This window comes from Paramormyrops kingsleyae, chromosome 22 (genome assembly GCF_048594095.1).
Source record: "Paramormyrops kingsleyae isolate MSU_618 chromosome 22, PKINGS_0.4, whole genome shotgun sequence".
NCBI classification, from domain to species: Eukaryota; Metazoa; Chordata; class Actinopteri; order Osteoglossiformes; family Mormyridae; genus Paramormyrops; species Paramormyrops kingsleyae.
The window spans coordinates 11,890,905-11,906,692 of NC_132818.1; the positions used below are offsets into that span (position 1 = coordinate 11,890,905).

The following is a 15,788-nucleotide window of genomic DNA, read 5'->3' on the forward strand; positions in this document are numbered from 1 at the left end:
TCCAGAAGGTAACCTTATTTTAGTGGCCAAAACTGTATTTTTCTCTGTGTACGTGGTGCGCTTTTTTCAAAGGTCAGATAAGCAAAACATACAAATTTGAGCAGTTGTGTGTCAAAAAGTATACAACAACATTTTCATAGGTACGCATTTCTTTAGTTCAATTTGTATTGTACTGGCTGTAGCGTTTGATGTGGCGGAGCGCAGACTGCATTTACGGTCAAACGCTACACCCAGTATAATTAAAGTTGAAATCAAATTGAATTAAACAGAATTTTCTGCACGCATTTTCTTCTAATTGTGATCGCCCGCAGAATGGCCTCTGCCGAATAACCCCTCTCGGTTCCGTAGGATGGTATGATCCAGAGTTTTTAAAAGCTCCAAGCTCGCGGGGGGTGTGGCACAGATTATCCGCTGAGTGTCGTAAGGAGGGTTTGTGAATTCCCTGCAACCAGAGTATATTTCTCCGTAACATTGTGGATTATTCCAATAGCATAAAAATCAAGAACCCCAACCTGATGGCATCCAACGGTAAGAAGCATTAGTATAAAATAATGGGTCAGCGGTCAAATGACCCGCGGTTGTGGGTAGTCTGGCGCACAGGACGCTGGATGTACGGCGGCAGCAGCAGCCCGTTGGAACATTAATCACTGACGTTCACTGCCAGTGTGTGTAAAGGTTAATGTAAGCCCGTACTTTGCGTGCTAGTCTCTTCCGACGGAGCGTGTATCAATTTCCCGGTTCCCGCTTGACTAGCGCAGCGCCCGGCTTAATCCTTACCGCACACAAAGGGAGCGGAGCGTGTCAGTCCACCCGCCATTTTGTTAGCCGGCTGGCTAGCGCGCTAACGTCGCAATCGCAGTTGACATGGGGACCTGCGTCATAGCGCTTGGGTGGTTCAGTATGCCACTCGTTTTAGGTGTCTGTTCACGGATATTCAGAAACGTGCAAAATACTTCACTTAAGGGGGGACACAGGGGGAGAGACCCGGTCGGATGCGTCGGTCTCCCGGGGCGACGCTTAGCGTTAGCCGGTCGGCTAACCGCCCCCCCCAAAATGATGCCGCTCTTCTCTAACAGGGGCGTCTAAAGTGCACCCACATGAACAGACACTGGAATGCACGTCGCTTATTTGTCATTGTCTTTTTTCCGGCTTTGCCATTCACCCTGTGTTGTTAATTTGCTCCAACAGATTATTCCCAGTCTGCACCGCAGGGGTAAGTTGTATTATTATTATTATTATTATTATTATTATCTGTATGTTGACAGCTGGCATGGTCTCACGGTGCATGGAGGTTTTGTTACATCACACACTCTTGTCAGGTATGGTGCCTATGGAGGTCAGGCTAGTCAGAACTATAACCAGCCTGCAGCGCAGAGCTACAACCAGCAGAGCTACGGGGGCTACAGCCAGAGCTCGGAGAGCAGCTCCTCATCCTACAACCAGGGGGGCTATGGCTCTGGCTACGGCCACTCGCAGACAGGTGTGTGCCGCCGCTGCTGCCCTGTCCATTGCCAGCGGTGCCGGCTCGCTCCCTGACCGAGGTCGTGTGGCACAGGTGGCTACGGCTCCCAGCCGACTTCCCAGGGCTACAGCCAACCCAGTCAGTCTTACGGATCGGGGGGGTACAGCAGCAGTCAGCCACCTCAGAGCAACTACAACCAGCAGTCGTCTTACCCAGGATACGGGCAGCAGGCGTCCACCGCAGCCTCCACCACCAGGTAGAACCTGTGTGTGTTTATGTGTACTTGTCTGTCAGTGCATGCATGTGTGTGTGTAGGCAGGGCTGTGTGTGGGGGTGTGCATGTTGAGTGTCAGGTGCATCATGGGGCACACATAGCATGTGCCAGTTAGAGACCCTAACCCTATGTCATACAGCAAACTGTCTGTGTTTGTGTCAGGGAGATCATGCACACTCTGCACACACAGCCCTCCAAGCATGATATGCAGTACTGTAACTCATATATTTGTGTCTTGAGCTATGGCAGCAACTCCCAGTCTTCAAGTTACGGGCAGTCCCCGGGTGGAGGCAGTTATGGGAGTCAGAGCAGTGGCTACAGTGGCAGCAGTGGGCAACAGCAACCATCCCAGCATGGTGGCGGTGGCGCCCCCTACAGCCAAGCCCCCAGCTACAACTCGCCACCACCCCAGGCCTACGGGCAGCAGAGTCAGTACGGCCAGGGAGGGGGTGAGTGCTCTGATCTGCAGCCCCACAGTCTACTGTCAGCTAGGGTTGCAAAGGGCTGGAAAATTTCTGGAAATTTTCCTGAAACTTTCCGTTCCATGGGAAGTTAAGCTGGGGAATTTTGGAAATATTCCACATTAGAAACTTTCCATGGGAATTAACGGGAAAGTATGGGAATTAACAAGAATATTCCTAGAATTTTGCAACCCTACTGTCAGCCCAGTATGGTGCCGGCGGCAGTGTACCTCAGTGTTCCATTGCTCCTCCTCCTCCTTTCAGGTTACGGGCAGGATGCCCCTCCCTTGGGGGGCAGTGGGGGTGGCGGTGGATACGGAGGCCAGGATGGCAGCTTCGGCGGCCAGGATGGCCGTGGCGGCCGTGGACGTGGAGGCGGAGCTGGAGGCGGATTTGGGGGCAGGGGTGCAGGTGGCTTTGACAGGGGAGGTCGCGGGGGCCCTCGGGGACGAGGAGGCATGGGGTAAGTGTCACCTTGGCCATGGGATGCCTTACTGCACACACCGATGCTGCACTGTGGTGATAGATAGGCCCGCAGCCGCATACAGCACAAACACTGAAATGCACTGTAAGCGCACTGAAGGCCGCGGCGAGCCGACAGCTGGGGCTCCTCTCAGAGGGCATCAGTCTTGTAATGTTTTCTGTCACACTGAAGGGAGCTGCTTTAAAAAAAGAGAAAAAGATCTGCCTAACGGAGCTCATTGTGCACAATCCCAAAAGAAATCAATACTGAATGGAAACAGGATGTAATCTTGTGAGTTGCCGGACGATTTAGATCTGGTGGGAGCATTTAAGACAAACATAAGGTCTGACACTTGTGGTTGTTAGGTTGTCCTGGTGTCCGAAGGAGACCACGTGAAAACCAGCCTCAGGTGTGCATGCACAAGCACATGTGCCGTCATGAGAGTTTCTCGGGTTATGGAGTGAGGGGACTTGGGACATACAGGCATGGCAGCCTGGGATGTGTACCTCCCGGCGGTGTGTGGCCTCCCTGCTTGTGATGTGTACCTCCCAGTGGAGTGTGGCCTCCCTGCTTGGGATGTGTACCTCCCGGCGGCATGTGGCCTCCCTGCTAAGGATGTGTACCTCCCGGCGGCGTGTGGCCTCCCTGCTTGGGATGTGTACCTCCCTGCTTGGGATGTGTACTTCCCGGCAGCGTGGGGCCTCTCTGCTTGGGATGTGTACCTCCCAGCTGCCGTGGGGCCTCCCTGCTTCAGAAGAGGGTTCATTCTGAATTTAGGAGCCACGAGGATGTCCACTGTGTGACTGGTCTTGCACGCTTTCCTGCTTCCTTTCATAAACGGTGGATTTTAGGAAGCACACAGTTCAGGAAACACGCAAAACGCCTCTACGTTTTATTGATTGGTATGTGTATATACACTGGGTGGTAAACCCCAAATCTCCCTTCCACAATCCTGTCTGCAGGTACACACACACACACACACACACACACACACACACACCCCTGGATATGACTAAAGAAGTGTTTATGTCAATATAACTGGTTTAGTGTGTAAAATGGAGTGTAAAGTTACTGAAATGCCAACCATATTTTAACAAGAAGCAAGCTGGAGTCAGTTGGTGAAGCAGTTCAATCAGACTGCGTATTCTGGTTATGCAGTTGCTTTTTTGTGCCTTTCTTATTGTTTTTCATTGCTTTAATCAATCTTTGCATCTTCTCCTAGGGTTTTTTTTTGTTTAATTTTATTTTTTTCCTCTTAGAGGGGCACCTAATGGTCAAGATGTTAGTAAGTGACAGTGGAAAGGGGAGAAAATCTCATGTGTTGCTAAACACTAAAACCAAATTTGGGGGGACTTCTTTTCCCAAGAAAATGGTTGATTCAGAAAAGGTTAAAACAAAAGGGTGATTGTTAGAAGTGGAACATTTCCTTGGAATGCTTCCTTGGCCTTTTTCCTGAAAGAAAAAAAAATGTGCAGTCCAGGTCAGCCCTTTCCTTAGATGGTGTGCTGGACATCAAAGCTTGGGTGACTTTCACTTACTGCTGATACATAAATATAACAACCCAAAATGGTCTTAGGAGTGCACTCAGCCTGGGTTATAAGATGGTATTTAATGCACCTGTATTCCCAAATAGTATTAATGTCCCTCAAGTATCCCTGTGCAATTCAAGGCTACAGAAAACTCTAAAAGGGAAAGGTGGCTTTGTCACCGTACTGGTAGAGCCAAGATAGTAGGTAGACTTCAGAAGCAAAAGCTTGGATTTAAAATGCCTGGGCTTGAGGGAGGAAGAGTCTTTGAGATGGTGAAGAGAAGGTGGGGCGAGGCAGAGAAAGTTCAGCATGGAGTTTATGAGAGGCCCCGGGAAGGGCCCCCGGGAAGGGCCCCGGGACGGCAGCCTTCAATGCGTCTCGCTTTTCTCTCCATCAGAATGGGCGATCGAGGAGGATTCAATAAGTTTGGTGGTAAGTGACACACTTTCAAAAGAATTGCGGGTTGAGCAGAAGACAGCTGGTGGGGTGGGGGACCGGAATGAGCCCGGGTGGCCGGATGGGAACAAATGGCAATGCGGAAGGTAGCCTGTAGGGGTGTGTTGCAGTCTAATGTGACTTACTGAGATACCCATTGGCACATTAAGGATCGGGATGTGGTCGGGACCTTAGGGATGCATAGCATCTTGAGGTGGGAAGATGTGGGAGTTTACGCCCGTGCAGTTTCCGTTGTAGACTGAACGGCCAGGGCAAAGGTGTGTTAAGGGCTCGCTAGACCAATGGCATCAGCACGGTCTTGGGTATTTCAAGCATGAATTATGAAGGTTCACACCTGAAGCACCTCAACATGTTATGTGGCATGTGGCCTAGTTCTGCATGTGAACACTAAAGGTCATGAGCAATGCTCTGGAGGGTGGCTGTGCAAATGTGTGTGTTTTCAATTACTGTGCCTCCTACTCTACTCTACGTGTGTGTGTGTGTTGTGTTGTGTTTTTGCGTGTATCTTATGGGCACAGTTTGGATGGAGAATGGGTGCTGCAGTTTCATGGGAACTATGTCCCCGGAATCTTGCAGGTCTCCAGTGGAATTCCCTTCGGTATGTTTCCTGTAAATTCTTATAAAGATCTGTGTGAAGGTCAGTGTAGTGTTTATCATCGGCCACATGAGGGCACCATAGTATACACTCAACTGGCAAGCATGAAATGCAACCGGGTCTCAACACACAAAGTTAATCTGAGACGGTGAAATACGCTGAACTTGCGACGTGTCTGGATCCTCATCAAAATGTGGTGTGTGGGTTTTGTAGGTGTGTAACCAGCAAAGGTATTTCTGGGACTCATGGAAGAAACTGCTTTTAAACAGACCCCTTGGTCCTCCTGGTGGTGTGCTCTGTAGAACTGCACGTTACAGAAGGTCCACTTATAACAGAACTTCAAAAGCTAATACTCAAGTCTGCTCTCCTAAGAAGTAACTAACTTGCAATAGTTTGATGTGTTTAGAACCCTTTAAGAAGTGTTTCCTGGAAGACCTTGGTCAATGACCTTGGAATGGCCTGTAACCAAGTGTGAGGTGGTGTGTTAGATGGCTGGAGGGGCAAAATCAATGAGGGGCTTTGATGTAGAATTTGGAACCATGTCATTCACACTGTATCCCTGTATTTTTCTCCATACCTGTTTGGAGCAGGAGTGTTCATAACCTTTGGTGATGTTCTAGCTCGGCCAGGGGGCGGTGAATGGTCTGATTGTGCACACACAGAGGGCTCCTTCAGCCTGTCAGAAGTGCTCTCTGGATGAAGGACATAATGCTGATGAACCAGAACTGGACCCTGCTGAATCCAAAGAGAGAAACCCAACAGTGTGATAAATGGTTGTGGGGTTTTTGGGTTGTGAATGAAAATCGAGAAAAAAACATTTTTGTGTGTTCCTGGTTTTAGGGTTACTTAAGAAAGGTCATTGCATGGTGTTCTACCTGTGTAAAATCTGTGTTCACAGTCTGAGTCCATGGCTCTGATTACAATATCATGAGGTGTTTGATACGAGGAGGTACTTCACATCATTGCTGGTTTCCCTAATGCCCTGGTATTATCAAAAACGATGTTGCCAGAAGCAAATGGGCCCAAGACTGGACTCTCAGATTGGATTTGGGTCCTGAAAGAAGCACAAACGATGTACATTTTGTTGGGAAATCGCTGGAGCTGACGTGGGAAGTGCTGGGTACGTCCTGAGAGCAATCTGAAGAAACCACCTGGGGAAAATGCTCTCTTCATTGACTTTGTGGTCTCTGTTTTACCTTCACCTCGGTTAATATCGTCAGCTTTATGTAACTTGTTCTTTTTCTGTCAGTGTAATCTTTTTAATCAGAATGAAGTTTAGGATAATTTTAATGATCTATATTTAAAATTCCAGTAATGGAAACCCTAACAGGAGGTAGTATGTTTTTTCCTGAGTGAATTTATGCATCTCAAATGACAATATAGAATGTTGTATTTTGCTGTATTTAAATGTATATGGTTGGTATCTTTTTCATATTTGAAGAGAAACATGTTCATCTGGAACATTACTCTCACTTTTGGTATGAAGGGAATGGGGTTGGGGAAAAAAATTAGTCTGCGAAAACCTTCTCAATGTTTCTGAGCCCCCAGGAATCTGTCATCCAGGTTTCCTCATGACTCAGCTTTTGCTCTTGCTCTCGCAGCTCAGGCGTGGTGAGAGTGTGGGCTGCATCTGTGCACAGTTTGAACACATCACTCTGGCTATAGTCACACATCAGTGGCTGCTCTTAAAACATGCTCCCATGAAACTGTAGGTAAGGGTGTCGTGTGCGAGAGTTGCCCTGGCATTAGGCTTCACCTGCAACTGCTAAGAAACCTTCTGGTGGTTTTGGGGTTGATGTTGTCTCACTATCCCAAGGGTGTGCTTTTGAGAGTGTACACAATTTTTCATAAAGAAGAGTGCTTTATGTCCAATGGCCTGCGCCAGGTTCAGCAGAACATTGTCTCGTTGTCTAGGATTGTGGTGGTTTGGTATCTCAGCTGCTGGTCACAGTGTGTTCACGGGTAAACAGCATGTGGTTCTGATGAACGTTTCCCATTTTCATGGGCTTGAAGTGAAGCTCTATAGCGTGCGTTTCCCAGGAGATGGTCCATTTCGGTCTTCTTTGATGACCTTTGGAAACAGACCCCCCCCCCCCCCCCCCAAGTGATATTCATAGATAATGGGAGCACATGGCACAGACAGCCATGCTTAGATGTGGATCTCTAAAAGGCTTTGGTTTGTGGTGGGTTGAGCCTCTGTGGCACACACACACACACAGTTGTTTTGGAAGCTGGTCATTGTATTTAGGTGTGACATGGTTTAGGTCAGGCTGGAGGTGGATGTGAAAGACTGTGTGTGGCAGGACTGTGTGGAGATGACTGGTAACTATGATGAGACACTAGTTTCTCCCTGTTCATCATTCTTTTTCATTTTTCTGAAGGACATAGAGACCAAGGACCGGGAGGACCTAACTCTAGTAAGTCCATTTCCCTCCTTACTCTGTTAAAATGGTGCAACAGACCTGAAGCTTGCTGTCGATCGAAAGGCTCTTCGAGTCAGTTTTCCTGCTGCTGATTGGTGAGAGTTGATGTTGACCCCGCCTCCCCCAATCTCCCAGTGCAGGACCAGGATAACTCTGACAACAACACAATTTTTGTGCAAGGCCTGGGAGATAGCTACACTGTGGAGTCCGTAGCTGATTTCTTCAAGCAGATCGGCATCATCAAGGTGCCCTCACTTTTCGATCACTCTCTCGCTCCCACACACTCTCGTTATAGCCGTTGACCTCTAGGCTGTTCTCTGCTCAGGTAAACAAAAAGACCGGCCTGCCCATGATCAACCTGTACACAGACCGAGAGACCGGCAAGCTGAAGGGGGAGGCCACGGTGTCTTTCGATGACCCCCCTTCTGCCAAAGCAGCTATCGACTGGTTTGATGGTGGGTAGAGGTCCGTCCTTGCTGGCGGGCCCCAGTTAATGCAGGGGCCCCATTGTCATGTGTCTCTCACCTCCCTCCTGCAGGCAAAGAGTTCAATGGGAATCCCATCAAAGTGTCGTTTGCGACTCGCAGGGCAGACTTTGGCGGCAGTCGTGGTGGCATGAGGGGAGCCCGAGGCCGTGGAGGTGAGCTGCTCTCCTCTCCCCATACTCTGGTTCCCCGAATCAGCCTTGGGCTACTGTGATTCCGCACTCTTCTTCGCACATGAACTCCAGACACTATCCAGAGAATCAGGTCTGGACATTTTGTGGAGTTTCCCTTTTATACATGGCACACAACCGGAGATTGTCCATGTCAGATGTGTTCACACCTAATAGAAATACTATGGTTGGTTTAGGCGAGGGGTGGAGCTTGGGTAGAGCATGCAGGTGGCAGGACATGGCAGAAAAAGTACGCTGCAGAAATCGCAGGGTTTTATTTACCACGCAGCTCAGTCTCTCGCCATACCTTGAATCTCAGATGATTTTTGGCATCAGCTCTTACTGACAGAAGTTCCGAATCTGGTTCCCCCTCCAGTTAGTCATGTTTGGAGTCTTCTTCGTGTAAATGACCTCTTTTCTTCGTCCTGGGAAGTTTGTAGTTTGCCAGTCGCATGATAGAAATATCATCAACGTACCCACTCACTCACGGTGAATTCTCCCTGCTCTATTCACACATGGGGATCAGTTGGAAATTACCTGGATTTTCTATTTCGGGAGCTAACAGGGTGAGGTCTGCTTTAATGTCCAGTGTGACTGATTTGGACATTTGTGTTAAAGCGGCCATGCTCGTGCTCTGATGGGTGTTTTGGGTGTAGACATCCAGCTAGCATGTGCTGTGTTTTATCCGTCCCCTCTGTAGGGCCCATAGGGCGTGGAGGGTTTGGTGGTGGTCGGGGAGGTGGGTTCCCTGGCAACAGTGCCGGAGGTGGCGGCCAGCAAAGGGCAGGAGACTGGAAATGCTCAAACCCGTGAGTACAGTGCCAGCACATGCTGGGTGAGGTTATGTATTTGGCAAACAATGACACAGTGGCAAAACATCTCTGACAGATTCATTTTGTGTGCAAATAAAACTAAAAAGGTTGTACCCGTTTCATTCAGGGTGTGTGGCAACCTCAACTTCTCATGGAGGAATGAATGCAACCAGTGCAAGGTGCCCAAACCGGAAGGGGCAGGGGGAATGCCCCCCATGGGAGGTAAGCCATGCCTGTCCATCGGGGGGTGCCACAGAGAGGGGCAAACGAGCCATTTGTGTGTCTCCTCGTGTTGTTCCCACGGCATGAATCTCTCTCTCTGGGAGTAGGCGGGGTGTGTGAGATTGCGCGGTAGCCACTTGTGGGTAGTGCGAGAGTTTCTGTGTGTTTTTTTTTCCTTTTCTATTTTCTTTTTTCTCCTTTTCGGATAGTGGTGAGTTTCTATATGCTGTGTGTTTGCGCTTTTTTTACTATTATATGATGGCGTCCCGCTCTGATGGGTGCGAGCCAGCTTTCTCGCTGCGGCACGGGATCAGGTGTGAGACTGATCCCGAAGTGTCCGTAGAGGACGTTTTGTTAGGTGTTGGGGAGCAGGTGGGTTGTGATAGCATTGTTTCAGCGTCGCGCATGAATAAGGCAGTTGTGGTGTTTTTGAGGGATACTATTTTAGTCGATAGCTTGATTGAGAATGGAATTACGGTGCGGGGTGGTTACGTTGCGGTCGTACTGCTGGTATCGCCGTCAGTGAAAGTTACGGATTCAAATGTACCACCTTTTATCCCTGACGCTGATATTGCACGAGAGCTTTCTCGTTTTGGCAGAATCGTGGGGGATTTTAGGAAACTTCCTTTAAACTGTAAGTCTCCGGCGCTGAAACGTGGTGTCTTTTAGGAGGCAAGTGATTATGATTCTGAATGGTCCTGTATTAGACGTTTCCTTCCGGATGCTCTGTGAGGGTAGGTCGTACATGTTGTATGCCAGTACGGGAAGTCTTAGATCAGGGTTTCTCAACCCGGTCCTCGGGGACCACCAGACGGTCCATGTTTTTGCTCTCTCCCAATTCCCTGCCAATTGGGAGAGAGCAAAAACGTGGACCGTCTGGTGGTCCCCGAGGACTGGGTTGAGAAACCTTGTCTTAGATGTTTCGAGTGTGGAGACATTGGCCACAAGAGGCTAGTTTGTCCGCACAAAAATCGCCCAGTTGAGGCGGTGGGGAGCGGTGTAGAGGGAGTTCAGATGATTCAAATAGAGCAGGGAACTTCAGCGTAGGACGTCGGGCCTCCTGATTCTCCCGGGGAAGGAAGGTCAAATGAAACTGGTAAGGGTGGGAGTGCCAGCATTAGAGATTAGGGATGGCAGCGAGTCGGCAATTACTGCAGTGCCGGTTGTTGTGGTAGCCGGATCAAGTGCCCCCACTGTAATCGGTGAGGGAATGGTGGATACTGTATATGACGGGGATTTTGAAGCGGATGTTGCTGCGGAGACAGTCTGCGATGACGATAGTCTCTCGGATATTTCGGAACTCGCATCGCAGGCGGGGGAAGACCAGCAGCTATATTCATTGCAAGAAATGAATGATTTTTTGGATGAGAGTTATGGGAAGTTGGTGCAACTTTCAGATTTTTTTCCGGATGTTCAAAAGTTTTGGGATTCAGTGCGACATTTTCGTAAGACGGCTAGTTATGAGGAGTTGTCTATGCAGAAGAGGTACCGATTGCGTAAATTTGTCACTAAGTTTCCTTCATGGAGAAGTTAGTTATAGGGACTTTAAACATAAATGGTGGGAGGGAAAAGGAAAAGCGAGCAGCGATGGTTGAATTGGTGAAGCTGCACAAGATAGATGTGCTGTGCTTGCAGGAAACTCATAGCGATAGGGATATTGAGGTGGATTTTCGGATGTGGTGGAAGGGTGAGGTTTTCTTGAGCCATGTCACTCGTGTGAGTGCGGGAGTTGCTATTATGTTTTCTGAGAAGGTGAAGTTGAGTAGTGTGAAGATGTGGGAGGTGGTGCAAGGTAGATTGTTGATGGTGGAGGCCAATATTGAGGGGTCTGCTTTTTTATTTGTGAACGTTTATGCACCAACTTGTGGGACTGGTCGATTACATTTTTTTCGAGAGTTGGATGCTGTATTGCAACGGTACGGTTGTGACGTCTGTGTTGTGGTCGGGGGTGACTGGATCTGTACCACGGAATCCACTATAGATAGGACTGGGGAAGAGCCTTCTATGGCGTCTGGGGTAGCTTTGAGTCGGGTGGTGAAGGAACGGGGCTTGATAGATGTATGGCGGGAGAAACATGAGGAAGTGACTCAATTCACCTGGGTGAAAGCATCAGCTGGCGGGGTTAGTGCCGCAAGGCTAGACAGGATTTATGTGTCCAAGATTGGACGGAATAAAGCTCTAATGGCACTTATAAGTCCGTGTGTTTTCTCTGACCACCACTTGGTGTCGGTTGTTTTACTTTTGCCGAAAACCTCATTGCCGAGATACTACTGGCGCTTTGACACCAGGTTGCTGCTGGATGAGTGTTTTTGTACGGGGTTTATTGAGTTCTGGAAGAGGTGGAGGACAGAAAAGAAGCGTTTTCGGGATTTAGCATCCTGGTGGGATGTGGGCAAAGTTCAGATTAGGGTTTTTTGCCAGCAGTATGCTACTCAGTCGAGGGCAGTTGTTAGCAGTGTCCTTCAGGTCTTGGAGAAGGATGTTTCTTTTTTTGAGAAGGACCTAGTTGGTGGTGCTACCGATTTTGCTGTGGGGGTATTGCAAAGTAAGAGGAAGGCCTTGAGTTCCTTCCTGAATGTATGGGCAAAAGGGGCATTAGTTTTGGACTAGAATGTCTCAGGTTAGGGATATGGATGGCACTAGCTCCTTCTTTTTCAGTTTGGGCAAGGCGAAGAGACCCAAGTCCCACATGTTACACCTCCGGCGTCCAGATGGGTCACTGACTGTGGTTCCGGCGGAAATGCAGAGGATAGCGGTGGACTACTATACAGAGCTTTTTGGTGAAGAAGAGTGTGATCAGTCCAGCATGGAGGTGCTTTTGACGGGAATGACCAGCATGGGATCAGCGCAGAGGGAAGCCCTGGACTGGGACCTTCGGCTCCATGTATTAACGTCGGCGGTTCAGCGGTTGTCGCTTGGAAAGGCGCCAGGCATTGATGGCCTGCCAGCAGATTTTTACAGACACTTTTGGGATTTGTTGGGTTCGGACTTGTACAAAGTTTTTACCTGGACTCTGAGGGCCGGAAGGCTGCCGACTAGCTGCACGAGAGCTGTGCTAACTCTCCTTCCAAAGAAGGGGGATTTGGGACTGTTAGCGAACTGGAGGCCGCTGTCCTTGTTGTGCACTGACTATAAAATCCTGTCAAACTGCCTTTCTAATAGGTTGGCAAGTTGCATGGGGGACTTAGTGCATCCTAGTCAGGCCTATTGTGTTCCTGGGCATACCATAATGGACAATCTTTTTTTGATGCGTGACGTGATGGCCCTGTGCAGTCTAGATTCACTTGACTTAGGGGTTGTATCCATTGATCAGGAAAAAGCATTTGATAGAGTGAGTCATGGTTATCTTTTTTCCACTCTTGCAGCGTCTGGCATTGGCCAAACCTTCCTGTCATGGATAAGACTTTCGTATGCTGATGCTTCTGTAATGCTTAAGGTGGGGTCAGGGCTGAGCCGTCCCATTAAAGTGCAGAGGGGTATACGGCAGGGATGCCCATTGTCTGCTCAGCTATTTTGTCTAGCCATCGAGCCCTTGCTGTGTCGTCTAAGGGCTAAGATGCAGGGGCTCCCAGGCATGGGGCACATCTCTTTGTCTGCTTACGCTGATGATGTTTCAGAGTACGTGCAGGGGGAAGGGGATGTTCGGGCGCTTATGCACAGGTTAGAGTTGTACGAGAAGGCATCTTCAGCGCGTGTAAATTGGAATATTGTTTTTTACGTGTTTTTTGAGTGGACGTTGGCAGGGTAAAGCGCCGCCGAAGCTACCAGGTACCTTAGGGTAAGAACGGGTATGAAATATCTTGGTTTTTTTTTTGGACCAGCAGATTACATCAATAAAAATTGGGAGGGGCTACTGGAAGACGTAAGTGCCAGGCTATCTCGTTGGTTGTGGATCCTGCCTAAGCTGTCCTACAGGGGAGGGTGTTGGTGGCTAATAACCTGGTGGCGTCCAGACTGTGGCACAGGTTCATGGTGTTGGAGCCTCCACCTGCGCTGATCAGAGAGCTTCAAAAAAAGCTTGTAGACTTTTTTTTGGTCCGGTCAACACTGGACACGTGCCTCGGTGCCTCATCTGCCAGTGGGGGAAGGAGGTCAGGGACTAGTTGATATTGCTGGCCGTGTCGCGGCTTTCAGACTAAAGACAGCTCAGAGTTTATTGTATGGCGGAGAGTTATTATGGGCTGATACAGCATGCATGTTGCTGCAGTGAGTGGAGGATTTAGGCTATGACAGACATCTGTTTGTACTCGACCTGAAACCGGTGGATATATCAGCAACCACTTATTTTTATCAGTCTGTCTTAAAAGCGTGGTCATCGGTGTTGAGAGTTGATAGGCTGGGCCTTCTGCCGTGAATCAGTCAGGAGGAGGAAGCCCTTGTTTTACAACCCCCTGATTCAGACCAATCAATTGCCGTCTGCTTTTATTCGACGGCGCATGGTGGCGGCGGGTATTACCAAAATTGGGCATTTGAGACAGGGTGGGGCCTGGAAGTCTGCTTCAGCATTGTGCACTGAGATAGGACTCCGGTCAAGCCGTGTCATTCAGTCTATTCTTAATAAAATTTCCTTGGCTCTACCAGATGGGTTCTGGAGGACGGGGTAGGGGATCCGAGTCGGGTTTTCTCGACTTTCCATGTTTCAGCGGCAGTGGAAGGTCAGTGGGAGGATGATGAGTTGCTACTTTCTTTCAGAGTGCCGCAGCTGCGAGATTTTGCGGGGGCCTCTAAGAAAGCGCTTTATGAAGCAAGTGTGGAAGTTCTTAATAACGGCTCTCTGACAGGGGTGGCAGTTTCTAAGTGGTTGGGCACTTTGGCACCTGGCGCTTCCCCCATGGGCTGCTGGAAGACCCTGTACAAACCCCCCATAGAGAAGCGTACAGCTGACCTGCAGTGGAGGTTGGTACATGGGGCTGTGTGGCCACGAATCGATATGTGGCGCGTATCGAGCCATCTGTGGTAGTGGACTGCCCTTTTTGTGGGCAAGATGAAACTGTGGCGCATCTTTTTCTGAGGTGCGAGAGGCTTGGGATCATGTTCTCGAAGCTTGAGGCATGGTTTGGTGGGCTTGAGAGAGAATTTTCCGATGTCATTTTCATCTATGGTCCGAAATATACGGCACGTGAGAAAGTCAAATTGTGCTTGCTGAATTTTCTAGTGGGTCAGGCCAAGCTTGCAATTTGGCTGTCTCGGAGAAATAAGCTGAAAGGGGTTGGGCCGATGGATGCTAAGTCTATATTGGTGGGGCTGGTAGCGGTGCAGTTCAGGGTGGAGTATGCGTACTCTGAGCTAACCCATACCCTGCAGGAGTTTTCCGCAGTGTGGGGACAATGCAGAGTGTTGTGTGAACTTGGCGATGATCAAAGTTTAGTTTTGTATGATGTGCATGGTGGATTTGTGGACTGATATCTTTCGTTTTTTTTTTCCTCATCTTTTTCCTGGTTTTCATTTATTTTTTTTGAGTAAGGATTAAGTATGCATTTGTGATAATAAAGAAATTTTAAAAGTCAAAGTCTCTCTCTCTCTCTCTCTCTCTCTTTCTCAAGGCTTCAGTGCAGACCGTGGAAGGGGCGGCTTTGACCGCGGAGGCTTCCGGGGCCGAGGAGGGGACAGGGGTGGCTTCAGAGGAGGCCGTGGTGGTGACAGGGGTGGGTTTGGCCCTGGGAAAATGGAAGGCAGGTAAGGGAAGCAGCTGGGCCCTAAGCGTATCCTGTCATGTGTCGTGATCTGAGATCTGCCTGTGGCCAATCGCTCTCAGGGCCGTGGGCTGACATGCGCACGGGACAGAAGCTCAGACAGCCTCAGGCTGCTCCCCACATGCACTGAGCAGCCCATCTGATGTTCTTTTCAGGGGTGAACACAGACAGGAACGCAGAGACAGACCGTACTGACCGCCGCTCACCCAACATGGGACCAGCACCCCCCCCCCCCCCCCTTTTCACTTGTGTTTGGAAGTTATCCTGATGGACTCCTTTGCTGTTGTGCTGACATGTTTTGGTTTTCTTCCTCTACCCTCCCACAGCATCTCATACCCATATTAAACTTTTTACAAAGATAACCTCTTAGATTTTTCTTCCATGACGTGAATGTTTGGATTGAAATTAAAACAAATTCTGTCGACCAAATTGCATCTTGATTTTCTTTATCATAGGATTTTTTAGAGATAGAACTCAAATTTATTAGTGTGTGGTTTTTCTTCAGTTTCTGTCAAGCTTGTTCCTTTCCATGAAAGATTCATAGAAACCAAGCCTTAGATTTAGTTTATGTTCTGTACAGACAGACAGACAAATCATTGGAATGTCTAGAAGCAGTTAGATGGCTTCTTGCGACATCATCTTCCAGATGATGATGTCGTGGGAATTGCATTCCTGTCAATTCTGTTTGCTTGAGAAGTCCATCTTCAGCTCACCAGACAATTAACACGTCCAGTTGACTGATG

At 48.9% G+C, this 15,788-nt stretch overlaps 1 protein-coding gene across 1 annotated transcript; it reads left to right on the top strand.

The window, feature by feature from the left end:
• The first annotated feature begins 381 nt into the window (after positions 1 to 381).
• On the top strand, positions 382 to 15,474 carry fus (FUS RNA binding protein). The gene is made up of 15 exons (XM_023798425.2): positions 382 to 528; positions 1,189 to 1,213; positions 1,320 to 1,480; positions 1,556 to 1,718; positions 1,977 to 2,185; positions 2,462 to 2,660; positions 4,587 to 4,621; positions 7,622 to 7,657; positions 7,799 to 7,908; positions 7,989 to 8,118; positions 8,202 to 8,303; positions 9,019 to 9,127; positions 9,258 to 9,352; positions 14,896 to 15,028; positions 15,201 to 15,474. The coding sequence occupies exons 1-15, from the start codon at positions 516 to 518 to the stop codon at positions 15,238 to 15,240; spliced, it is 1,560 nt and encodes a 519-aa protein (XP_023654193.1). The 5' UTR covers positions 382 to 515; the 3' UTR covers positions 15,241 to 15,474.
• The last annotated feature ends 314 nt before the right edge of the window (positions 15,475 to 15,788 follow it).

Coding starts and splice junctions, on each gene's coding strand:
- fus (XM_023798425.2), top strand. Junction 7,909..7,988: donor AGCAGATCGGCATCATCAAG/GTGCCCTCACTT, acceptor TTCTCTGCTCAG/GTAAACAAAAAGACCGGCCT. Junction 8,119..8,201: donor AGCTATCGACTGGTTTGATG/GTGGGTAGAGGT, acceptor TCCCTCCTGCAG/GCAAAGAGTTCAATGGGAAT.